Source organism: Mastigoproctus giganteus, chromosome 3 (assembly GCF_048544385.1).
Source record: "Mastigoproctus giganteus isolate SK-2022 chromosome 3, ASM4854438v1, whole genome shotgun sequence".
NCBI classification, from domain to species: Eukaryota; Metazoa; Arthropoda; class Arachnida; order Uropygi; family Thelyphonidae; genus Mastigoproctus; species Mastigoproctus giganteus.
Window position 1 is genome coordinate 127,476,753 of NC_143577.1, and position 27,088 is coordinate 127,503,840.

Below are 27,088 nucleotides of genomic sequence, written 5' to 3' on the forward strand. Positions count from 1 at the left end.
CAAGCAATCTCATGGGATGTCCTTGAGAAATGTAATCGTGAACTTGGAATTGACCTAATGACAAGATGGATAACCACTATCTCTCTATGCTGCAACAAAGAAGCTAACCATTACAGAACATTCAAGGGCCTGGTGGAGTTCAAAAGTCTCTGAAAGCTTCCATGTCAAACAGAACATGCACAAGCAGTGGAAAAACTCCAGCTCACCCTTGGACAGAACTACCGTCTCCCAAGCTAGAATGCTTTTTATTAGGAACAAGAGGGAGGCAATAAAACTTCACCTGGAGACTACCATAAATAAGGACTCTTCCATTAAAGCAAATCCTCTGATTTGCTTTAATGGACTCACTCAATCATTGACTCACTCAATCTGAGCAGTTGGCTTGACCACATAACTAGGTTCACGGCTCAGCCAGAATCAAACTACACCAATGGAATTCCCAATCAATCCGATTTCAACAGACCCCATAAATTCAGTTCCACTCATCAAATATCAGCTGATTGATGCAATAAATAGTTTTATTTAAACTATGAATGAGCAGATAACTCCATGATTGAATCAAAGCTGTTGTATTTGGAGGAAAGTATACCAGCTTCATGTTGTCGTGCAGATCTCTAGATATTTAGGATGACAGGGAACATTGTCAAGGAAAATTAATATCTTAAAAGGCAGTCATTTGTATAACACCTATGGCCGCATCCAGCAGCGACGGGATTCCTCAGTTTATACTGAAATGCCTGAGTACATTTATTGTTGACTCCATTCTGTAGTTATTTAACAAAATCCTTCATCAAAAATTCTTCCCTCCTATATGGCATGTCTATCTAATAAACCACTGCCAAAAATACTCTGCGTCTCAGTCCTGTCACTTCTGTCCAATTTTTTCTGCATCAAGCCTATTAAAGCTATTTGAGAAATCTCTTCAGAAAACATTAACCACCCAAACAATGCCACATCAACCCCCGCAGATCCGCTATGCCACCCGGTCAAAATCCACCGCTACAAATCTAGTCGCCATCGTTACCTTAATTAACCCTTACACAGTGGTAGATGACTTTTATCAACCGGTGATATACCACCACTTTGCTTATTGGAGGCTTGAAGTGGTGAAACCCATGTTTAGTCACTAGAGCAAAGTTTCTGGCCCTCCCCTCTCCCCATACTTCTCCTTCAACCCATGCACGGTACTAAGTACTATAGGTTTTGATACCTTTCGTGTTTGGGGTTTTCATAAAAGAAAAAAAAAAAAAAAAAATTCCAAGATCCTCGAAGCATTTGGGCATGGTTCAGAAATCACCATTACTTATATCGACGTTCAGGCAGCATTTGATTCTGTATCTGTTCACGCATTGGCAAGGCTACTACATGAGTATTACCTCATTGGCGAAGATGTGCTCTGGTTTATTCAGACAATGCTTGAGAACAGGACTATTATTGTTTGCGATGCAAATCAGTGCTACACCAGAACTATTACAGTTGGAGTCCCACAAGATGGGGTCCTCTCTGGTGTCTTGTTCTCAGCTGTTCTGCCATTTGTGATGGGCCGAAAGCTTCCATGTCAAACAGAATATGCACAAGCGGTGGAAAAACCCTGGCTCACCCTTGGACAGAACTACCTTCTCCCGAGCTAGGGCACTTTTTTATTAGGAAAAAGAGGGAGGCAATAAAATAAAACCTTTGTGATGATATAAAGCTGTTCACTGCTATCAACCCTAGAGACACTGCTGACTACACAAATGCCTTAATGATACAGATAATCAGCACCTCGAAGCCTTCCTCTTCGGTTTCATCCTCGACATCAATCCTGAAAAGTCGAAACAGTTGACTTTCTCACCAAAGCGGAACCCAACAATGGTGCAACCCACCGACCTGGGTGTTATTTTTGACCAGACGCTCTCCTTTCTACCTCCCATTTATTTCGTTCTCAGGAATCACATCACAGGACATTAGAATCTGCTCCGGAGGACCTGTCCATTACTGCCATGGATCCCTCACAACATTGTTCCAACTTTCTCAGCCAGCTCAGATGACTCCAGCACTGTAAAAGGACTGCTCCCTGAAGAATAATTTAACTTGATAAAATGCTGTTGTGTCTTTAATCCTACACTCTTATAATTAGTAATGAATGTTTTTTTCTCCTATCTTGTCCTTGATTGTATAACCCTTTACTGTGAACCCCAGGCTTGTAGCCGTAAAGGGTATTGTGTACGGAGTGTGCCTTTTGTAAGCAATAAAGAGTTCTTCTATTTTGATCAAAATATTCCGTGCGGCATACCATTCAAACATGCATTACTAACACTACTTAGTTAAAATTCAGAAGAAAACATTAAGAAACTACTGATAAAACTGAAAGGGTTGGCATGTATGCACGGTCTTTTTTTTTGTGATATTGAGTTGATCTAGTAAAACGTGTTACAGATGGACAAAACTTAGTGTCAAATGGAAAGCTTTGTATCCACTTTACATTGTGCAAAGAAGAAAGAAAAAAAAAAGGTATTCAGGAAATATTTATTGCAAACTTTTATAGCATCTTTCTTAGATGTATATTTGATCTGTTTAAAACATTTCATGAGTAAAGTTGTGTTTTAAAAATTACTCCTACCGAAACACAGAAGTATAGCATTATTTGTCCATCTCAAACACCTAATAAACAAATATCTCAAGCATGTTTTTTTCTCCTATCTTGTCCTTGATTGTATAACCCTTTACTATATAACCCTCCTGCTCCTATAACCTTCAACTAATGGACAGAGAAGAAGACCTCATGGAATTGCAACCAATTGTCTGCCACGGCATACACAATCGTAGTAGTGAAACATTAATCATAGCAGACTACCATGCTGGTAAAAGCATGCAGTTTTTTTTTTTTTTTTTTTTTTTTTTTTATGTAAACCCCAAACACGAGAGGTTTTAGAACCTATAGTACTTCGTACCATGCTTATGTTGGAGGTTGAGGAGATGAAAGAAGATATTTGTTAACATTGCACTTGAACTTCTGTAGACTGTAATTTTCAGGAAATACGTATGAAGGAAGATTGTTCCAGAAAACAGCAGTTGATTGAATAAACAAGGCAGATGAAAAGTTGGTTCTGTGCGTTTGAAGTTGGACAGTAAATGGATGTTGGCTGGGGGCTGCACATGTTCGGACTGTTTTGAAAGAGAGAGAGCGGGAATTATAGAAGCCAATTCAGAAGAACAGTGCCCATGGAAGTATCTGTAGAAGACGCATGCAGCATAAACAGTACGTCTATGAGACTCTGAATCATTAAATAATCATTAATTATTTAATGATACAGAGATGAATCATTAATTAACCTAACTGCCCTCTTCTGAATGGAATCAAGAAGCCTGAGAGAGGTTTTGGGGACACCACCCCAGTTGTGGGAACAATATTCCATGGTAGGGCAGATTTGCGATTTATACAGAGTGAGCAGATTTTTGGAAGAAAACGCCTAGAGTGAAAGAGAAAACCAAGTTTTTCGGATGGAGAGGAGGCAATATTTGTAATGTGCTTGTGCCAAGAGAGATTAGAAGTCAGGGTAATCCCCAAAAGATATATATATAATTTTGCCTAGAAATCGGAGTGTCACAAAAGATAAGCATAGGAGCAGAAGAATCCTTTTTGCGAGATAAAAGAAAAGACTGAGTTTTAGAAGGGTTGAAATCAACAAAGTTGTCTTTGCACACTGGAGAATTACCTAAGATCGGCATTTAAGGAATTGGTAGCAAATTTTCGAGACGTTCAAGCTGATTGAGCAGGGCAAGGTTTCTCAAAATGGAAAGTGGAATGCAATGTGTTATATTCGGCAAAATTATGGATAGCATTTCCAGTCAATGGAAGAAGGTCATTAATATACAAGAGGAAAAGAGTGGGGGAAAGAACTCAACCTTGGGGGAAACCGGCATTAGTGGAGAAGTTAGAAGACAGAGAGCCATCTACCATCATCCTCAGTGAGCGATCAGAGAGAAAACTGGATAACCAATTACAAAAAACAGTTGGGAAAACATAAGATGGAGGCTTATTTAGAAGACCTTTATGCCAAACACGAACGAAAGCCTTCGAGATCACAAGAGCAACTACTTGTGCTTCACAGAACCTTTCCATTAAATTAGTCCATAAATGGGTAACATAAGCCAGAATATCACCAGTGGATCAACACTGACGGAATTCATACTGGCGATCGTTGATCAGATGGAACGTTTCTAGGTAGTTTAAAGTTGACAGTTAATTGATTTCTCCATTACTTTAGAAAGAGTAGAAGTAATTGCAATGGGATGATAATTGGATGGAAGGGATTTGTCACCCTTTTTAGGAAGTGGCTGGATATGAGCAAATTTCCAAGCAGAAGGAACAACACCTTTGGAATAAGAAAGTGAAAAAAGGCAGCAAAGAATAGGAGCAAGTTCAGGAGCACAGGTTTTGATAACAAGTGGAGAAATACCATCGGGACCTGGAGCCTTCTTAGCCTCAACATTCGTTAAAATCCTTCTGACATGCTTTTGACGGAAGACCACAGGAGGTATTGAATGGAGCGTGTTGGGAATGGTGAGAGGTGTTTTACCAAGATCACTAATACATGAGTTGGAAGAAAAATGGGATGCTAGCAGGTCAGCTTTATCCTTGGCTGAAGTGACAATAGAACCATCTGGTTTGGACAGATGTGGGAGCACATATGGGCAAAAGTTGCAGCCAATAGCTTTGGCAGGAGACCAGAATGCTCGGCTACCATTAGGGCAAGAAGCTAGATTTCTTCTCTTAGCCTGTTCGAACTCTAGTTTGGACTGATTAATAACTGCTTTACAATTGTTGCAAGCTTTAGTGTAGGCAGAAAATGAAGCTGAAGAATTAGAAACAAGACAATTACAATATGCAACATGCTTCTCTTGAACAGCCTTAGCACATTTATTAGAAAACCAAGGGTTTAGATAAAGGACGAGATTTTAAAGTGGAATATGGGATAAAGGATTCGATTCCTGTAAGAATAATTTCACTGACACTATCTGAGCAGAGGTTGACATCAGAAGTTTTGAAACAGTAATCCGACCAAGGAAAAGAAGAAAAGAAATCTCGCAGGTCATCCCATTTTGCATTCTTGTAATGCCAAACAACACGAGGTTGGGAATAGCCATGAGATAAAGGTTCCATTGGAGAAGAGACAATCACCAAGTTCAGATCTCAAGTGCCAAAAGGACCTCTCACTTCAACCGTGTACTTAGAAAGATATTTTGTGTGAAAAAGATCAAGCGTGTTGGCTGTATGCTTAGGATCGTCCGGTATTCATGTAGATAAATGAAGAATCTGTGCAAGGTCATCAGTAATTGCAAAAGCCTCAACACCTCGACCAGCTGGGTCAGTGTGACTAGAAAATGGAAGCCAGCTGGAGTTGTGAACATTAAAATCACCAAGGAAAATTACTTCACTATTAGGAAAGTTGGACTGGAGAAAGTCAAGTTGTAAAGAGAGGAAGTCGATGAGCTCCAAGTGATTAGTGGAGTTGGGAAAATGGTAGAGACAACAGATGAATTTGACACAACGAGGTAGAGAGTTTTTAAGCCAGAGAAGATCAAAGAGAAGAGATTCCAAATTACCAAGTCTCTGACAGAGAATATCAGAACGGACATATGAACAAGTAACACCTTTGAGGGAAAAGGAATCATACAGTGAATAATTTGGGCATCTGAGTTGAGCAGTAGTTGAATCAACCAATAACTGAGATTCTTTCAGAAAAAGTAGATGGGGTTTGGCAGACTGCAAGTGGAAATGGATATCACTGAGATTAGAATCGAGACTACGCATATTTGTAAAATGAATTAAGAAGTGTTTGGGAGGTTTAGATCTTTTCGCAGATAAGCATGCTCTATTAGTTTGACGATTCATGGTGTATTCACTAGTAAGAAAAAGAGGGTGGGAAATGCTGTATGAAGTAATGAAATTTTTGGATATGGCGTACACGTGGTAAGAATATACCCAGATCCTTGACATAACGTGGCCTCGACAATGCTCCCCGCATACACACTATTCTGACTCCCTCCAGTCACTATCTGGCAGAGTAGAGGTAGGAAGCTTATACAACACTAGCTGATCCGGAAGCCTCCTAGAGAGTTACCAATAGGTTCGGTCCGGTGTGCTAACTAGCGGCCGGCCTGCGTAACACAGTTTTAGAGCTGTTCCCTCGAAATATAAGGAATATTGGATCTCGCCACGATGTTCATCATAACCTCAAAAGTCATCAATCATACTGCATGATGGAAGAGATAGGAAAGGGTTAAGCGGAACTTAGCTCTACAGACTAAACATGGGTTCCACCACTTCAAGCCTCCAATAAGCAAAGTGGTGGTATTTATGAGTCATCTACTACCTAGTACTGCCTGGTAACATAGAGGGGGGCATTCCTCCATGTGGTTCGGGTAGCACACCTCGACCCCTGCTTACGTTGGTTCATAGTTGGGTGGTAACCCACCATCATCAAGGTGCAAACAGAGGATCTGGCTGTCACATACCATCCGGACTTTGCCGAAATTGGGTCCACTTTACTTGAGTGTCACCCGAATATCAGTTCCATCAGCGTTTTAGACTCCTAGGTAGCAAGTACAGTTTGTCTGGCATATCTGTCTGAGAGAATGTCTGTGACAGCTTCAAGGACCACACTATTTCCAATGGGCACCTCTACTCTATATTCAGACATATTGGTAGAACACATTTCTGAACTGCAAGCCAGATTATCCCTGCAACTGGCATCATGCAGGTCCGCTAGTTTCAAGATTCCTGCAGTGGAGAGATCTTATTACTCCAGAAAATTCCGAACAGAACAGCACATACATGATGCTGTACTATAATGATCAATGTTAAATTAGTTATAACCTTTGCTAAATACAAAAGATATATGCTCAACAAGTGATTTGGAGAGGTAAATTAATTATAATATATAAAAAATGGGTTTAGAGGGGAACAGGTATGCTGTGTGTTTTCAGACACTCAGCCTAAAACACTGATGGATCCAATATCTCTCTATTACAGAAGATTTAGGAGAAGAACGGTTGGCCTGCCTCCCTAAAATCCACTCATGCACACCTTCTTAATGGTAAGCTCTGTTACGTCACTTAGGTGGCAACGAACGCGTAGAGTGGTTCTCTTCAAGACGCCTGGTCAGCGTGAAGAGAAAAAGACCAAACCCTCCAGCATATGACAACACAACAAAACAATTGGCCCTCAGTCCCCAGCGGCTTTCATTCTCCCTCTTACAGCAGCGAGAGGATCAGAGTGGAAGCAGAGGGTGCTAAGAATCTCTGGGTACGACCAGGCTGCCATGCATGTAAACTGAACTTGGCCTGTTATAACGTAAGATCACTCATCGGTGAAGACAGGATATTAGAGCTGCAAAAGGAATTAGAAAATGTGAATTGGAATATCATCGGTTTGGCTGAAACAAGAAGAAGAAATGAATCACTTATAAGTTTATCAAGTGGAAATCTGCTGTACACCAATGGAAACAGTGAAAGGAGTGAAGGTGGAGTTGGGCTTCTGGTCCATAAAGATTTTAAAAACAACATTTTGGAATTCAAAAGTACATCACCAAGGGTGACAAGACTAATACTCAAGATTTCTAAGCGGTACAAGCTTCCTTCTCCTTGGTTTGGTTTTTAGGAGCATTAGCAACTAAGGCCATATTGCTCCGTAGCGGTACAAGCTAAAGATTATAATGATTTAGGCAACAACATCGAGCCATGATGATGAAGAGGTTGAAGGAATGTACACCGAAATTGAGAGTCTTCTAGATGAGCAGAAAACCCACTGCACTATTATTATTGGTGACTTCAATGCTAAGGTTGGAAAAAGACAAAACAGTGCAGAAAGGGGAACTATAGGAAATTTTGGAATTGGTGAAAGAAATGAAAAAAGGTGAAAGACTTGTGGAATTTGCAGAATCTCAAGGACTGTCAGCAATGAACACTTTTTTCAAGAAAAGGGTGAACAGAAATTGGACATGGAAGAGTCTAAATGGATTAACAACTAATGAAATCGACTTCATTCTCACTAACAGAAGATATATTGTGAATGATGTTATCATCCTGAAAAAGGTAAATGTTGGAAGTGATCACAGAATGGTAAGATGTACACTTGATATAAATGCAGGAAAGGAAAAAACTGACTCGAGTAAATAATACAAAGTTCTTTGAGATAACAGAAGAGGAGAAAAAGCATGATGTACTGGAACTTCAGAACAAGTTTGAGCTTCTGCAGACTGCTCAAGACCAAGATATCGGCGAGGAATATTACAACTTTCTGAAAGTGATAAAGCCTAAGAAACCTATAGGGAAAAACTTAGTCAAGAAACACTTGTCATGATGAACCGAAGACGACAAATGAAGAGGAAGAAAAACACTGACAGGGAGAAAATTGAGTATACTGAGTTATGCAAAGCCATTAGAAAGAGACTCGGAGAGGACATAAGAAGATTTAACACAAGAAAATTAGAACAGGCATTAAAGAAAAAAACAAAGGATTTAAATCATCAGCCATGATCAGTAATACAGAAAGACAAATGATACTGAAACTGAAGAATGGCGATGGTATACTTATAAACAGCAGAGAAGGCATAATTCAAATACCAGAAGACTGCTATAGAGAATTATACAAGGGGCAAGGGAATGATTCCAGCAGTGGGGAAGATGGATTGCAAAGTAGCAACACATACGACATACCCGATATTCTTCCTGATGAGGTAGAACATGCATTGAAGAAAATGAAGAATCAGAAAGCCCCGGGGGAGGATGAAGTTACTGTACAGTTGTTAAAATTGGGAGGAAGAGACATAACACAAAAACTGGCAAGACTGTGCACAAAATGCATTAGAAAAGGTGCGATGCTTAAGGAGTGGAATAATGCAACCATAGTTTTGCTACACAGGAAAGGAGATAGATCATAAATTGGAAATTATAGACCAATTAGCTTGTCATCCCACATCTACAAGTTGTTCGCAAGGATCATTACTAACAGATTAGAAAGAATACTTGATGAGAATCAACCGAAAGAGCAAGCTGGCTTTAGGACAGGATTCTCAACTATGGATCACCTTCACGTAATAGCACAGCTAATGGAGAAAGGAAATGAATATAAAACACCATCATGCCTGGCATTTGTGGATTATGAAAAGGCATTTGGCAATGGCCTTTTCATAATCATTGCCAGCATAAGGCAATGTTCAGGGCACTGCAAAGACAAGGCATAGATACCCCATATATTATGATTTTGAAGAAAATATATGAGAGTATTACCTCCTTTATTAGACTAGACAAAGACAGTAGGAAATTTAAAATCGGGAAAGGAGTTCGACAAGGAGACACAATATCTCCGAAGCTGTTTACTTCTGACCTTTAGGAAGCTTTCAGAAAATTAGACTGGTTGCAGAAACCAGTCTAATCTTCTGATAAGCCACGATCCCAAAGAATTAGAGGAAAATCTTAATCAGTTATACACAGTTAGTAAGTATTTTGGACTAAAGATGAATATGGCTAAAACAAAAGTAATGATGAACAAGAATGCCACAGAAAGGGAAATAATGATTAAAGGAGCAGTAATTGAAAAGGTAGAGTCATATACTTATATGGGACAAGTTATTAGCTGTAATAATGATAAATGGCTAGAAGTCAAGAGAACAATAAAATTTGGATGGATAGCATTTGGGAAATATAGTCACATGCTACCGCCGCCTCCGTAGCCAGGTGGGTAGGAGCAGCAGTGCGTAGCACACCCTTCTTGATTAGACCGGGGTTCAAGCCTGTGAGCCAACAAATATGGAGGATGCGGAAAGGCCAGGGAATGACCACTGCATATCCCCGGAGCAATATGGCCTTGGTTGCTAATGCTCCTAAAAAAAAAAAAAAAAAAAACCAAACCTAGTCACATACTGAAGAGCAATATCCCAGTTTGTCTGGAACGTAAAAAAATGAACCAATGTATACTCCCCACCATGACTTATGGAAGTGAAACTTGGGCACTCAACAAAACAATGGAAGAGAAGCTGAGAACTACACAGCGAAGAATGGAACGAATTATATTGGGAATCAGACTGTTCGATAAGAAGAGAACACATGGATTAGGCAGCAAACTCAAGTAAAGGCCATTCTTATCAAAACTAAAGAACTAAAATGGTCTTCGGCAGGACACATAGCTCGAAGACACGATGACAGATAGACTAAGAAAATAACAGAATGGTATCCAAGAGGAGCTAGAAGAAAACCTGGAAGACAAAGGCAGAGATGGATAGATGAAATTCATGAGTTTGTGGGTAGGAAATAGATGGCCAGTGCTCAAAACAGAAGGAACTGGAAAGTTGCTGGAGAGGCCTTCATCCTGCAGTGGATTGAAAATGGATGATGATGATGATATAAAAAAAATTATCCAACAAACCACAATTAAAAAATTTTGAATTCCCCTACCAATCACACTAACAATAACAAAGGCAGCAAGATTTGAATAAAACAAAGGTTCTATGTATATTCAATAGTATACCTACAAAATCTCTAGCTAAATAAAAAATAAAATACTGGGCGTGACTGCGCCTATAAAGCTACTTACAGAGTACAATTTATTATGATAATTAAGTCAATAAAATGACAAAGTCTTCAAAAACTGATCAGTTTCTTGGAGCTGTAATTCCATAACTTGCACTTGGATAGTCCCTAATATTCTGTTATAAAAGCATGGTTAGTTTAATATCATTATAAAAAAAACAGGAAGTGAAAAGTAATATTATTGACACTATCAGAGAAAAGCATTTAACATGGTGTGGAAAAGTAATATGGATGCAGGAAACCAGATATCAGGCAGGAAACCAGACAGGAAATCTCCTATCACGATAGGAGGGAGTATATGATGAGAGCCTTGTCGATCAATTCGGCCCTGGAAATATTGTGCAAGGCTCAAGGGGTAGAATTTTTTTCAGCCCGGACTGTACTTGTTAACAGGAGAGATTGCTTCTACAGGGATGGGATACACTTAAATAGAAAGGGTGCAAAAATATTTGCTGATGTTATCGAGGCAGTGTTAGGTGGGTCGGAAAACTGCTAGCTTGGGGGGAGACAAAGACCAATAGATTGACAGTAGCCACTGGCAGAGGTGAAAGAGATTCTTGCACTGCTTCTATTAGAATGAGCAGAAGCCTGAAAAACAAGATGCATGGTATTTCAGAGACTGCTGGGAGCCATTGCGGTACAAGTAATGTTGTTGTTATTTGGGTTTTTAGGAGCATTAGCAACTAAGGCCATATTGCTCCGGGAATATATGCGGTGGTCATTCCCTGACCTTTCCGCATCCTCCATATTTGGTGGTGACGGGCTCGAACCCCGGTCTAATCAAGAAGCATGTGCTACGCACTGCTGCTCCTTCCCACCTGGCTATGGAGGCTGCAGCGGTACAAGTAAACACATGGGTTGTGTTAGGGTAGCTAAGAATAGAAACAGGTGCAGGTATACTTGCGTGTACACCAATGCTAGGAGTTTATTAAATAAATTTGATGAATTTGAGGTATTGCTCAAAACATCAAAGGCAGATATTGTTGCGATATCAGAGACGTGGTGTCACACAGATATAAGGGATGCAGAACTGCAATTTGGGGAGTACAACGTCTACAGAAAGGATAGACAGGATAGGAAGGGGGGAGGGGTTATGCTATTAGTTAAGAAACACATAAAAACCAAGGAAGTGAAGCCAGTCGACATTGCTGGACAGTGCAGTGTTGAGTCAGTTTGGTGTGACATAAGCATTGGGAGATCAAAATTGAGAGTAGGAGTTTGCTATAGGCCTAATGACTCTGATGAGTATAATAAGGTACTGTACAGGGAAATAAGAGTGGGCCAGTAAATCAGAGAGTCATAATGGGAGATTTTAATTTCCCAGATATTGACAGGAATTTGGGGGCTGGTTACTCACACACTAGCAGGGCTTTTGTGGATTTATTGGATGATTGTTTTCTACATCAGCATGTTCGGGAGGCAACTAGAGGGAGTAATATTCTTGATTTGATTATCAGCAGTGATTCTTCATGCATTAAGAATCTGCAGATAAATGAACCACTAGGTGGCAGTGATCACAGTGTGCTGAAGTGGGATTTACTCAAAGAGGTAACTACCATTAGGGGTAAAGGGAAGGGTTATTGCTTCCGTAAAGGCGACTACGATGGACTGAGACAGTATTTAAATTCTATACAGTGGGACCAACTGATGGTGTTACCAACAGCAAATTCAAAATGGGAAGCATTCAAAGAATTTATCTTGGAAGCTACTAGGCTTTACATACCAACTAAGAAATATTGTTCAAGGTTTAGGCCAAAATGGATGTCAGATGAACTAATGAGGCATATGGCAGAGAAGAAAAATGCATGGGATACTTACAAATTAATACATGACACAGAAGCCTATGATAGATACAAGTTGATATGCAACCAAGTTACAAATGAGGTTAGGCAGGCGAAGGCAGATTACGAGAAATCTTTGGCAAGGGATGCAAAGAAAAACAGCAAAGAGTTTTTACTTATGTAAACTCTAGAAGGAAGGGGATGAATCAGATTGGTCCACTTGATATTGATGGGTCAACTGTTGATGATCCTGCTCAGGTAGCTAACAAACTAAATGAATATTTTGCATCGACATTCACACATGAGGAGTTATTCAGCAAGGGGAATGCCAACTCTAGCGGTAAGCTACAGAATCTTGAAATAACTGGGAGTAAAGTGGAGGAGAAACTGTTGAAGATAAACACAAGAAAGGCACCCAGGGTGGATGGGATCTATCCAGTTATATTAAAGGAGGCAGCAAAGGAAGTAAGCAAACCCTTAGCCATAATTATGAGAGCTTCCTTGGACTCAGGGGAGGTACCCATAGACTGGAAATGTGCAAATGTGACCCCAATTCACAAAGGAGGATCAAAGACTGACACAAGTAATTATAGACCTGTGAGCTTAACTTCTGTTCCAGGAAAATTAATGGAGGCACTGGTTAAAGAAGCACTGCAGGATCATTTAGACAAGACTTCAGTTATAGCTCAGACACAGCATGGTTTTGTTAAGGGGAAGTCTTGCCTGACCAACTTGATTGGATACTATGATGCAGTAACAAAAGAACTGGATGCAGGGAATAACTTTGATATTATATACTTGGATCTTAGAAAGGCTTTTGATACTATTACACATGGAAGACTGCTACACAAATTGGAGCAGTGTGACATTGGAGGCAAATTGCTGCTATGGATAAAGGGGTGGTTGAGGGGGAAAAGACAGAGAGTGGTAATCAATGGACACTGCTCATCGTGGACTAATGTTATTAGTTGAGTCCCTCAGGGCACAGTGTTGGGTCCATTATTGTTTTCTGTATTTATAAATGATATTGATGATGGTATGGGATACACTTAATGTCCAAGTTTGCAGACGATACAAAGGTTGGCAGGGTTGTCAAGGACACAACTGACACTATTCTGCTGCAACAGGATCTGGAAAGGTTGAGCAGATGGGCTGAGAGGTGGCAAATGAAGTTTAACATTGACAAATGTAAAGTACTGCACATGGGAAACAGCAACCCCAGAGCAACGTATCAACTCTGTGGTACTACACTGACAGTGGTAGAGAATGAAAGGGACTTGGGGGTGGTTGTGCAGGCAGATATGAAGTTCTCTGAGCATTGTCAATGATATACAGGAATTTTTCCAGCAGGGATAAGGAGGTGATTATTCCATTGTATAAGGCAATGGTCAGGCCACACCTAGAGTACTGTATACAGGTCTGGAGGACTCATTTCAAGAAGGATGTAGAGCTGCTGGAACGAGTACAGAGAAGGGCAACAAGATTAATGAATGGAACAAAGGGGTGCTCTTACGAAGAAAGGCTTAAGTTTTTCAAATTACAGTGTCTGGAGACTAGGCACCAGCGAGGTGATCTGATAGAGGTGTATAAAGCCTTGAATGGTTTGAGCATGCTCAATGCTGATGGGATTCTTCCTATAGCACAGAATAATCACATGAGAGGGCATAAATTCAAACTGAGGAAGGTCGGATAGATGTGCGGAAATTTGCCTTTAGCCAGTGGGTGGTTGGTTGGTGGAACAGCCTTCCATCCCTTGTGGTGAAGGTTGATAGCCTAAATAAGTTTAAGGATCAGCTGGACAGGTATTTTGAACGAACAGAGGGGTGAAGTTGAAGTGGGTTTTTTTTTTTTTTTTTGGCTGATGCTGCATAAGCTTGCTTTCTTGCATCAAATGCCTCTACTAATGCTAATGCTAATATCCAAAGGCTATCCTGGAATGGATACCTCCTGGAAGAAAGAGAAGAAGAAGACCTAGGAGGACATGGATGAATTGAGTACGGAAGTGCATGACAGCCCGAGGCTTAACCGACCAAAACACCTTTAACCACACTTTATGGCAGGAAAATATTCTTACCATAAACTTGTAAGCTGAGGAAACACATTATAAAATGGAAACATTCCTCCTGAAGAAGATAAAAAAAAAAAAAAAATTTTTCTTTATTATATTTAAAGAATAAGTTTTTGGCAGTTTACTTTATATGATCACTTGTAACTGAAAATTTATAAAATAAAGTCCCACATGATGATTAACATTCCCTATTGTATCACTCAAAAATTACTAATCTCTGATTTTCAGTAAAATTCTCTACAAAGCTGCAAGAACAGGAATCACAGGGGAACTTCAATTCAAGTAAAGGAATAATTTGCAAAAATAAATATGCTTAGCATATCTATTTTTGCAGTGAATTTTTAAAATCTCATGTAGAAACTATCATCAACTAGCAACAATTAAATTAAACTGATATTTAGTATTACTGAATACATTTCAAATTTAAATTTTTGTGATATTATATAATAAGCAAAATGAAGTAATCCTCAAAATAGATTTGAAATTGATATTTGTCAAACAACTAAAGAAACTTACGTATGTGTGCCAAGAATAAGTCTATGAATAGAGTAATCTTTGCCTTCAGGTCTAAACAAAGGAAAATAAATTTACTAAATATTTATATTTTTGACAAAAGATGTATTATTTTTGGATCTCTTCAATCCCACTGTATAAACACATTGATGAATGGCAAGAATTAAAAAGAAATATAATTCCTTTATTCTCACTTTATTACAGATAATGCGAACAAGAAACCCACAGTTTCAAATAAACAGCGACAAAATATAAACTTTGCAATGTGTAGTGTGCACGCAATAATTTTTTTCATATATTACAACAGCAAATATGAAAAAAATTTCACAATTTTTTTCATATTTGCTGTGTCACACAAAATTTCAAAAGTTTCGAAACTTAAAATGGAAATTAATAGTGTCTAATATAAATATATATTTAACTATTATTTAAAAACTATTAATGCATATTTGTGTTTGAAATTTTCCACATTTAACAGTTTTTTAAAGTGCAGAAATGGAAAAGAGAGTTTCATTTTTATCTTATATGCCTATAACATTATATTTAAATTTAACAGAATTAATATATATATTTTTTTTAAATTAAAAAGCATTGCATTTTAATATTTTTATTAAAAAAAAATTGCACGCAACAAGTAATACAATTTGTTAAGAAAAGATCAAATATCCATATATTCCAGGCAGAATTCAAAAGCCTAAAGACTTTTTCCAGAAATTAAAAAAGAAAGTTTAGACCTATCAGGACATGCACTATCATCTTTGTTAAAAGTACAGGTTCTACTATTGCAAAAACAAAGGAACTACTGCAGTAGAAGTAGTTAACATTTAGAAAGCTAGAAAAAAAATTTGAGCTTTAATCATTAAAGGCTGACAAACAGGGTAATTTTGAGAGGCACCTGCCAGATCACATGCAAAAACTGCTGGGTTAAATTATAAAATAAATTAAGTACAAAAGGTGAATTCTATTTTAAAGCAAAAAAAAAAAAAAAAAAGAACCATGCAACTTACTTTGTAACATCAGGAAGCCATTGTGCTGTTAAACTAGGCCACTCCAAAGCATGAGTCATTACAAGATCATAGAGAAAGGGAGTATTTTTCTTCCATATTTTATACTCTTCATTGATAACACGTTCCTCAACTAAAAATCAAGAAAAAACTTTCATGATAATGTGTGTGCTTTATATTTGATGGTGCATAATTTTTGTATAAAAATGGAACACATTACCATTAATGGCAGAGCACTGAAGATAAAAAGCTTGGCTCATCAGGTGACTGGCTGTCCATGTTATGCATGGAAAGGCAGGCACTTCACTTTTTTTCATTAATATTCATTTACTGTAGCAGAGTAGAGAAAAAAAAAAAAAAAAAAAAAGTTGAATGGAAATGAGTAGTCATTAGAATTAAGTTGCATATTTATAGAATTTTCAGGAAAAGAAGCCACTAAGTGGCAGATAATAGCACATTTATGCGAGCTTTATTTAACTTGGCAGTAGTCGCAGAGCACTTCACAGGTGACACTCAAAAGTCACGTTCCTGTTAATCAATGATAAAAAAAAATAAAAAAAAAAATTCTTTCTAAATACAGTCAAGCTTTTATTGAAATAGCTTTGAAGGGATTTTCTTTTTTTGTTTTCATATAAAAACTGGGTGTGAGAACCTATTAGGCAAAAATGAGCGAAGAACTTGACTCAGCATCATTTTTGCAACTATCTGGATATTGCTTAAAGAAAGGCATGGTAAAAGACAAGTACCAATGTAGTGTTTATTTAAACTTCAGGGTTACTTGTTTTTCCTCTCCCACTAAGCAAATAAATATCTTCAGACTTACCCTAGTTGTTTTTAAAATATTTATTATTGTTTCACAGCATAAATATGAATAAAACCCAGTATTCTCTCAAAATGGCCACTACTCTCAGGGTGCCAAACTTAAAATAAATTTTGAAATAAGTCAGACAATGGAAGTAACTAACAGTACTGAATTTAAATACAAGTTTTTTTTTTTTTTTTTTAATTTTGTAATATGCCATTTATATACATAATAAGCAGAAATATGTGAATATTTCTGCTTATTATGTATATAATAAGAAATATTTATAATAATAAGTCTTACATTAGTTGATGCTTAAATTACTTAAATGCTCTGCTTTGATGTTTGTGGAGCAATCAGGAACGGACAACATATTGCCAAGGGGAATGTATTTGCGTGTGCATGATGTAAGGAGTGTGTGGAAATCAGGTGCCAACTCGTCATTATTATGGACTTGAAGGACAAGGTAGATGCCCTCGATGGATTTAAATTGATGGGCCCATCAAGCACTCAGCTGCCCACATCAATGTCAGAGCTTGCACTTTGGGGTTGCTGCAACACAGCGGCAACCGCCAAGGCACAATGCGCCAGACCCAGAGGAACTAGTTGTTGTAAGTGACTATTTTCAGGGAAACGGGGAACATATTGTGCAAAAAGGATAGATGGAACAGGACCAGGGTAAGTCTGCCATGGGGCAAAGGTTGATGACGTTGTAGTGCAGATATCTTTTAGGGCCACAAAGGTGATATTGTTGTACATGTTGGCACTAATGATATTAAGAGTAGGAGATTGGCAGAATTACCTAACAAATACACGACAATGCTGAAAAAAAGCCATGAGTTAGGGTTGAATTTGAAAGTGTCTGCAATTCTGCCCAGACACAATAGGAGGAAGTATATTATGAGAGCCTGGTCAATCAATTCTGCACTGGAGAGATTGTGCAAGGCTCAAGAGGTAGAATTTTTCTCAACCTGGTCTGTGCTTGTTAACAGGAGACAATGCTTCTAGAGGGATGGGATACACTTAAATAGAAAGGGCACAAGAATATTTGCTGATACTATCGAGGCAGAGTTAGGTGGATCGGAAAACTGCTACCTTGGGGGCTACAAAGCTAATAGATTAAAAGTAGCCGCTGGGGGAGGTAAAAATGATTCTTGCACTGCTTCTATTGAAATGCAATTGAGCAGCAGCCTGGAAAGCAAGGCAATGGGAATTTCAAGGACTGCTGGGAGTCATAGTCGAACAAGTAAATACATGGGCTGTGTTAGGGTAAATAAGGATAGAAACAGGTGTATGTATACTTGCATGTACACCAATGCTAGGAGAATAGTTAATAAATTTGATAAGCTTGAAGTGCTAGTCAAGACATGAAAGGCAGATATTGTTGGGATATCAGAGACATGGCGTCACACAGACATAAGCAGTGCAGAACTGGAATTTGGCGAGTACAATGTATACAGAAAGCATAGACAGGACAAGACAGGAGGAGGGGTTATGCTGTTAGTTAAGAAACAAAATCTAAGGAAGTGCATCCAATTGATGTGGGTGAACAATGCAATGTTGAATCTGGCATGACATAAGCACTGAGAAAGGAAAAATGAGATGTATGTATTATAGGCCTAATGAATCTGATGAGCATAGTCAGAAATTTAGCAGAGAAATAAAGTGGGCCGGTAAATTAGTGTATTATAAACGGGGATTTTAATTTCCCAGATATTGACTGGAATTTGTGGGATGGTCCCTTACAAACTAGCAAGGCTTTTGTGGATTTATTGAATGATTATTTTCTAAAGCAGCATGTTCGAGAGGCAACTAGAGGGAGTAATACTCTTGATCTGATTATCAGTAGTGATTCTTCATGCATCAAGAATCTGCAGATAAAGGAACCAGTAGGTTGCAGTGATCACAGTGTGCTGAAGTGGGATTTATTCAAACAGGTAACTACCATCAAGGGTAAAGGGAAAGGTTTTTGCTTTTGTAAAGGTGACTATGGTGGTCTGAGATATTATTTAAATTCTACACAGTGGAACCAACTGATGTTACCAACAGCAAATTCAAAATGGGACGCATTCAAAGAATTAATCTTGGAAGCTACTAGGCTCTTCATACCAACAAAGAAATGTTGTTCAAGATTTAGGCCTAAATGGATGTCAGATGAACTAATTATGCAACTAATTATTAAAGATTGTGCAAGGCTCAAGGGGTAGAATTTTTTTCAGCCTGGACTGTACTTGTTAACAGGAGAGATTGCTTCTACAAGGATGGGATACACTTAAATAGAAAGGGTGCAAGAATGTTTGCTGATGCTATCGAGGCAGTTTTAGGTGGGTCGGAAAACTGCTAGATTGGGGGGGATACAAGGACAAATAGATTAACAGTAGCCATGGGCAGAGGTGAAAGTGATTCTTGCACTGCTTCTATTTGAATGAGCAGCAGCCTGGAAAATAAGATGCAGGATATTTCAGAGACTGCTGGGAATGATTGGGGGTACAAGAAAACACATGGGTTGTATTAGGTTAGCTAAGAAAAAGAACAGGTGCATGTATACTTATGTGTACACAAATGCTAGGAGTTTAGTAAATAAATTCAATGAATTTGAGGTGTTGCTCAAAATATCAAAGGCAGATATTGTTGGGATATCAGAGATGTGGTGTCACACAGATATAAGGAATGCAAAACTGGAATTTGGGGAGTACAATGTCTACAGAAAGGATAGACAAGATAAGAAGGGAGGAGGGGTTATGATATTAGTTAAGAAACACAAAATCCAAAGAAGTGAAGCCAGTCGACATCGCAGAACAGTGCAGTGTCGAGTCAGTTCAGTAAGCACTGGGAGATCAAAATTGAGAGTAGGAGTGCGCTATAGGCCTAATGACTCTGATGAGTATAATAAGAGACTGTACAGGAAAATAGAGTGTGCCAGTAAATCAGAGAGTCTTATAATAGGGGATTTTAATTTCCCAGATATTGACTTGAATTTGGGGGCTGGTGACTCTCACACTAGCAAGGCTTTTGTGGATTTATTGGATGATTGTTTTCTACATCAGCATGTTCGGGAGGCAACTAGAGGGGGTAATACTCTTGATTTGATTATCAGTAGTGATTCTTCATGCACTAAGAATCTGCAGATAAAGGAACCACTAGAAGGCAGTGATCACAGTGTGCTGAAGTGGGATTTACTCAAAGAGGTAAATACCATTAGGGGTAAAGGGAAGGGTTATTGCTTTCGTAAAGGTGACTTCGATGGACTGAGACAGTATTTAAATTCTATATAGTGGGACCAACTGATGTTACCAACAGCAAATTCAAAATGGGAAGCATTCAAAGAACTTATCTTGTAAGCTACTAGGCTTTACATACCAACTAAGAAATATCGTTCAAGGTTTAGCCTAAATGGATGTCAGATAAACTAATGAGACATATGACGGAGAAGAAAAATGCATGGGAAACATACAAATTAACACGTGACACAGCCGCCTCCGTAGCCAGGTGGGAAGGAGCAGCAGTGCGTAGCACACGCTTCTTGATTAGACAGGGGTTCGAGCCTGTCACCACCAAATACGGAGGATGCGGAAAGGTCAGGAAATGACCACCGCATATCCCGAAGCAATATGGCCTTAGTTGCTAATGCTCCTAAAAACCAAATAAAATAAACACGTGACACAGAAGACTATGATAGATACAAGTGGGTCAACTATTGATGATCCTTCTCAGACAGCTAACAAACTAAATGGATATTTTGCATTGACATTCGCACATGAGGTGTATTCAACTCTGGCAGTAAGCTAGAGAATCTTGTAATAACTGAGAGTAAAGTGGAGGAGAAATTGTTGAAGATAAACACAAGAAAGGCACCTGGAGTGGATGGGATATATCCAGTTATATTAAAGGAGGCAGCAAAGGAAGTAAGCAAACCCTTAGCCATAATTATGAGAGCTTCCTTGGACTCAGGGAAGGTACCCATGGACTGGAGATGTGCAAATGTGACCCAAATTCACAAAGGAGGATCAAAGGCTGACACAATTATAGACCTATGAGTTTAACTTCTGTTCCAGGAAAATTAATGTAGGCACTGGTTAAAGAAACACTGCAGGATCATCTAGACGAGACTTCATTTATAGCTCGGACACAGCATGGTTTTGTTAGGGGGAAATCTTGCCTGACCAATTTGATTGGATACTATGATGCAGTCACAAAAGAACTGGATGCAGGGAATAACTTTGATATTATATACTTGGATCTTAGAAAAACTTTTGATACTGTTGCACATGGAAGACTGCTGCACAAATTGGAGAAGTGGCATTGGAGGCAAATTGCTGCTATGGTTAAACGGGTGGTTGAGAGGGAGAAGACAGAGTGGTAATCAATGGACACTGCTCATCGGGGACTAATGTTATTAGTAGAGTCTATCAGGGTTCAGTATTGGGTCCATTATTGTGTTCTGTATTTATAAATGATATTGATGATGGTACATCAAGCTTAATCTCTAAGTCTGCAGACAATACGAAGGTTGGCAGGGTTATCAAGGACACTACTGACACTATGCTGCTGCAACAGGATCTGGAAAGGTTGAGCAGATGGGCTGAGAGGTGGCAAATGAAGTTTAACATTGACAAATGTAAAGTACTACATATGGGAAACAGCAACCCCAGAGCAACGTATCAACAGTCTGGTACTACACTGACAGTGGTCGAGAATGAAAGGGACTTTGGGGTGGTTGAGCAGGCAGATATGAAGTTCTCTGAGCAGTGCAGACGGGCTGCAAGAGTAGCTCATGTTGTATTGCCAATGATATATAGGAATTTTTCTAGCAGGGATAAGGAGGTGATTATTCTCTTGTATAAGGTAATGGTCAGGCCACACCTAGAGTACTGTATACAGGTCTGGAAGCCTCATTTCAAGAAGGATGTAGAGCTGCTGGAACAAGTACAGAGAAGGGCAACAAGATTAGTGAATGGAACAAAGGGGTGCTCTTACGAAGAAAGTCTTAAGTTTTGCAAATTACAGTGTCTGGAGACTAGGCACTGGCGAGGTGATCTGATAGAGGTGTACAAATCCTTGAATGGTTTGAGCATGCTCAATGCTGATGGGACACTGGCTCTTACTCAGAATAATCACCTGAGAGGGCATAAATTCAAATTGAGGAAAGACAGATGTAGGATAGAGGTGCGGAAATTTGCCTTTAGCCAGCGGGTGGTTGGTTGGTGGAACAGACTTCCATCCCTTGTCGTGGAAGTTGATAGCCTAAATAAGTTTAAGGCTCAGCTGGACAGGTATTTCGAACGAACAGAGGGGTGAAGTGGAAGTGGTTATTTTTTATTTATTTTTATTTTTTTTCTTTTTTGGCTGATGCTGCATAAGCTTGCTTTCTTGCATCAAATGCCCCTACTAATGCTAATGCTAATTAGACATGTTACAGAGAAGAAAAATGCATGGGATACATATAAATTAGCATGGGAAACATAAGCCTATGATAAATATAAGCTGGTCTAACCAAGTTACAAACGAGGTTAAGGCAGGTGAATGCAGATTACGAGAAATCGATGGCAAAGGATGCAAAGGTAACAGCAAAGAGTTGTAAACTCTAGAAGGAAGGAAGGGAGTGAATCAGATTGATCCACTTGATACCGATGGTTCTACTTTTGATGATCCTGCTCAGGTAGCTTAAAAACTAAATGAATATTTTGCATTGACATTCACACATGAGTAGTTATTCAGGGAGGGGAACCGGGTGTATTCAAATCTGGCAGTAAGCTAGATAATCTTGTAATAACTGAGAGCAAAGTGGAGGAGAAATTGTTGAAGATAAACAAAAGAAAAGCACCCATTGTGGATGGAATCTATTGTTATACAGGATGTCTCAAAAATATTGGTACAAAAGTTTAGGGGAGGTAGGTAACATCTAAAGGAATGTGAATCGCATAGGAACCTATAACCGGAAACATCACCATAAGTCGGCACACGGCGCTGTTCATCAGTTCAGGATAGGGAAAATTTCTGGTTTACTAATTCAAGCAGTAGTCGCAACACGAAGAGCATGCACCGATATACGAACTGTTAGCTGGCAGACATGCACCTAGTGTATGGATTAGCAGAGGGCCCACATGGTGTGCGCCCCATGTGGCACAACATCGCTTCACAATAAATGTGTGGGCAAGTATGGTCGGTGACTGCTTAGTCGGCCCATACCTGTTACCATCCCGCATGAACTCCGCTAAATATCAGATCTTTCTTGAACAAGTTCTACCAGGGTTACTTGACGATGTTTCAGTAAATGTAACAAGCAACATTTCGTTTCAACATGACAGGGCGCTTGCCCATTATGAAAGGTGTGTTCATTACCATTTCAAAAGGCGTTTTGGGCGTCGATGGATTGGCCGTAGTGGACCCATTGACTGGCCCCACACTCACCCGATTTATCAAGTGTTGATTATTTTCTGTCTGGTCCTTCAAATCTATCATGTATGAATCGCCTGTGGAGATGGAAATGGATCTAGCAAGACTCATCTGCGCTGCTGCCACTGTCAAAGAAACTCCAGGTGTGTTCGAATGTGGCTGCCAATCCATGCTGCGTCGGTGTTATGTATGCATTGCGTCTCATGGTGGAACCTTCGAGCATCTGTTGTAACATCATGAAATGCATCCATCTCTTACTCCATTGTTAATATTATATCAATATAAATGTTTGCCATAATTGCTGTCTTCTGTCATTTCTGCTTCTTGTGCCTCTGCTAATGCTTTCCCATTATGTTTCCGGTTATGAGTTCCTATGCAATTCACATTCCTCCACTAAACGTTTCTACCAATATTTTTGAGACACCCTGTATATTAAAAGAGGTGGCATAGGAAGTGAGCAAACCCTTAGCCATAATTATGAGAGGTTTTCTGGACTCAGGTTAGATACCCATGGCCTGGAGATGTGTAAATCTGACCCCAATCCACAAAGGAGGATCAAAGGGAGACAGGTAATTACAGACCTGTTAGTTTAACTTCTGTTCCAGGGAAATTAATGGAGGCACTGGTGATAGAAGCATTGCAGGATCATCTAGACAAGACTTCAGTTATAGCTCGGACACAGCATGGGATTGTTAAGGAGAAGCCTTGTCTGACTAATTTGATTGGATACAATGATATAGTCACAAAGGAACTGGATGCAAAGAATAACTTTGATATCAAATATTTGGATCTTAGAAAAGCCTTTGATACTGTTGCACATGGAAGACTGCTGAACAAATTGGAGAAGTGTGGCATTGCAGGCAAATTGCTGCTAAGGATAAAGGTATTGTTGAGTGGGAGAAGACAGTGATAACCAACAGACAATGCTCTTCGTGGACTAATGTTATTAGTGTAGTCCATCAGTGTTCAGTGTTGGGTCCATTGTTGTTTTCTGTATTTATGAAAGATATTAATGATGGCAGATCAGGCTTATGTCCAAGTTTTCAGATGATACAAAGATTGGCATGGCTGTTAAGGACACTACTGACGCTATGCTGCTGCACCAGGATCTAGAAAAGTTGAGCAGATGGGCTGAGAGGTGGCAAATGAAGTTTAACCTTGACAAATGTAAAGTACCGGTATCAACTTGGTGGTTGATACGGTACTCTGGGTTTTCATTCTCTACCACACTGACAGTGGTAGAGAATGAAAAGGAACTGGGGTAATTGTGCAGGCAAATATGAAGTTTTCTGAGCAGTGCAGACGGTCTGCAAGAGTAGCTCATGGTGTCTTGTTAATGATATACAGGAATTTTTCTAGCAGGGATAAGGAGGTAATTATCCCCTTGTATAAGGTAATGGTCAGGCCACACCTAGAGTACTGTATACAGGTCTGGAGACCTCATTTTAAGGATGTAGAGCTGTTGGAATGATTAAAGGGAAGGGCAAAAAGATTAGTGAATAGAACAAAGGATTGCTCTTACGAAGAAAGGCTTAAGTTTTGCAAATTACAGTATCTGGAGACTAGGAACCTGCAAGGTGATCTGATTGAGGTGTATAAAGCCTTGAATTGTTGACCATGCCGAATGGTGATGAGATTCTTCCTCTTGCTCAGAATAATCACCTGAGAGGGCATAAATTCAAATTGAGGAAAGACACTTCAAGGATAAATGTGCGGTAGTTTGCCTATAGCCAGCGGGTGGTTGATTGCGGGAACAAACTTCCATCTGTCATTGTAGAAGTTGATAGCTTAAATAGATTCAAGGCAGAACTTGACAAACATTTGGAGTGAGGGGATGGGTGAAATAAGGTTTTTTTTTTTAGCTGATGCTATATAAGCTTGCTTTCTTTCATAATGTACCCTTGCTAATGCTAAGTACCTTTGAGGCAAACAGAATACTACAGTGAATAATTTGGGCAAGAGATGAGCGGTAGTTGAATCAACTGATAACATCCATTTACTGTCCAATATTACAAATATTGCTTCCTTCTGATCCTAAAAAAAAAATTGGGTTTCTTGACGTCTCGGCGTTACCTTTCTTCCAAACAGTTGTTCACTCTGTACAAATCGCAAATCCGCCCTACCATGGAATATTGTTCCCACATCTGGGGCAGTGCCCCTAAAACCTCTCTCAGGATTCTAGATTCCATTCAGAAGAGGGCAGTTAGGTTAATTAATGACTCCTCTCTAAGAGAGTCTCTCTCTCTCCACTCTCTGTCTCATAGACGTACTGTTTCTGCTGCTTGCCTTTTCTACAGATAATCCCATGGGTACTGTTCTATTGAATTGGCTTTTGTAGTTCCCATTCTCTTTCAAAACAGTCCGCACACTTGCCGCCGCCCGCCGACATCTATTTACTACCCAACTTCAAACTCACAGAACCAACTTTTCATCTTCCTCATTTATTCATTCAACTGCCGTTTTCTGGAACAACCTTCCTTCATACGTATTTCATGACAATTACAGTCTACAAAAGTTCAAGTCAACAAATATCTTCTTTCATCTTCTCAGCCTCCAACCCAAGCACGGTACTAAGTACTATAGGTTCTAATACCTCTCGTGGTTAGGGTTTTCATAAAAAAAAAAAACAAAAAAAAAAAAAAAAAAAAAAGGGAGAATGGTAGAGACAACAGATGAATTTGACACAATGAGGTAGAGAGATTTTAAGCCAGAGAATATCAAAGAGAGGAGATTTCTTATTGCCAAGCCTCTGACAGGGAATATCGGAACGGACATATGCACAAGTACCACCTTTGAGGCGAAAGGAATCATACAGTGAATAAGTTCGGCAACTGAGATGAGCAGTACTAGAATCAACGGATAACGGAGATTCTGTCAGAAAAAGTACATGGGATTTGGTAGACTGCAAGTGGAAATGGACATCTTTGAGATTAGAACTGAGACCACGTATATTTTTGAAATGAACTAGGAAGTGTTTGGGAGGTTTAGATATTTTAACAGATAAGTTTGCTCTTAGTTTGACAATTCATGGTGTATTGAATAGTAAGAAAAGTTGGGGAGGGGGTATGCTGTATGAAGTAATGAAATTTTTGGATATGGTATAACATGGTAAGAATATACCGAGATCCTTGACATAACGTGGTCTCAACAATGTCCCCCCCCCCCCACATACACACTACTCAGCCTCCCTCCAGTCACTATCTGGCAGAATAGAGGTAACAAGATTATACACTAGCTGATCCGGAAGCCTCCTAGAGTTACCAATAGGTTCGGCCCAGGGTACTAACTAGCGGGTGGCCTGCGAACGCAATTTTAAAGCTGTACCCTCGAAATGTAAGGAATATTGGATCTCACCAAGTCGTCCATCCTAACCTCAAAAGGCATAGTGCTTGATGGAAGAGATCGAAAGTTTTGACTAGAACTTTGCTCTGGAGACTAAACATGGGTTCATCACTTCAAGCTTCCAATAAGCAAAGCAACTTTCACCAGTTGAGTCATCTACCACCTAGTACTGTCTGGTAACACACAGGCGGACATTCCTCCATGTGGTGTGAGCACCACACCTAGACTCCTGCTTACATTGGTTCACACCTGGGTGAACCAATAACAAATTTGCTCTGGAGACTAAACATGGGTTCATCACTTCAAGCTTCCAATAAGCAAAGCAACTTTCACCAGTTGAGTCATCTACCACCTAGTACTGTCTGGTAACACACAGGCGGACATTCCTCCATGTGGTGTGAGCACCACACCTAGACTCCTGCTTACATTGGTTCACACCTGGGTGCCCCCCCCCGTGTGCTTGCACTTGGGGGTTATACCCAGGATTACTAACAGTCTCACCATTGTGAAGGTGCAAGCAGAGGATTTGGCTGTCAAACCCCATCTAGACTTTGCCGAAATTGGGTCCATGCAGAGGCGGATTTAACGGCGAGTGCACCGGGCGTGC

The 27,088-nt window shown here is 39.5% G+C and overlaps 1 protein-coding gene across 3 annotated transcripts in view; it reads right to left on the bottom strand.

Moving 5' to 3' along the window:
• Positions 1 to 27,088, bottom strand: part of Caf1-55 (chromatin assembly factor 1 p55 subunit) — a 406,164-nt gene that overhangs the window by 334,960 nt on the left and 44,116 nt on the right. For all 3 annotated transcript variants that reach the window (XM_090369421.1, XM_090369420.1, XM_090369424.1), the window contains 2 exons: positions 15,945 to 16,074; positions 14,941 to 14,991 (listed from right to left, as the gene is read on the bottom strand). In XM_090369421.1, the coding sequence (XP_090225547.1) occupies positions 14,941 to 14,991; positions 15,945 to 16,074 (181 nt within the window). The remainder of the gene's footprint in view (positions 1 to 14,940; positions 14,992 to 15,944; positions 16,075 to 27,088) is intronic.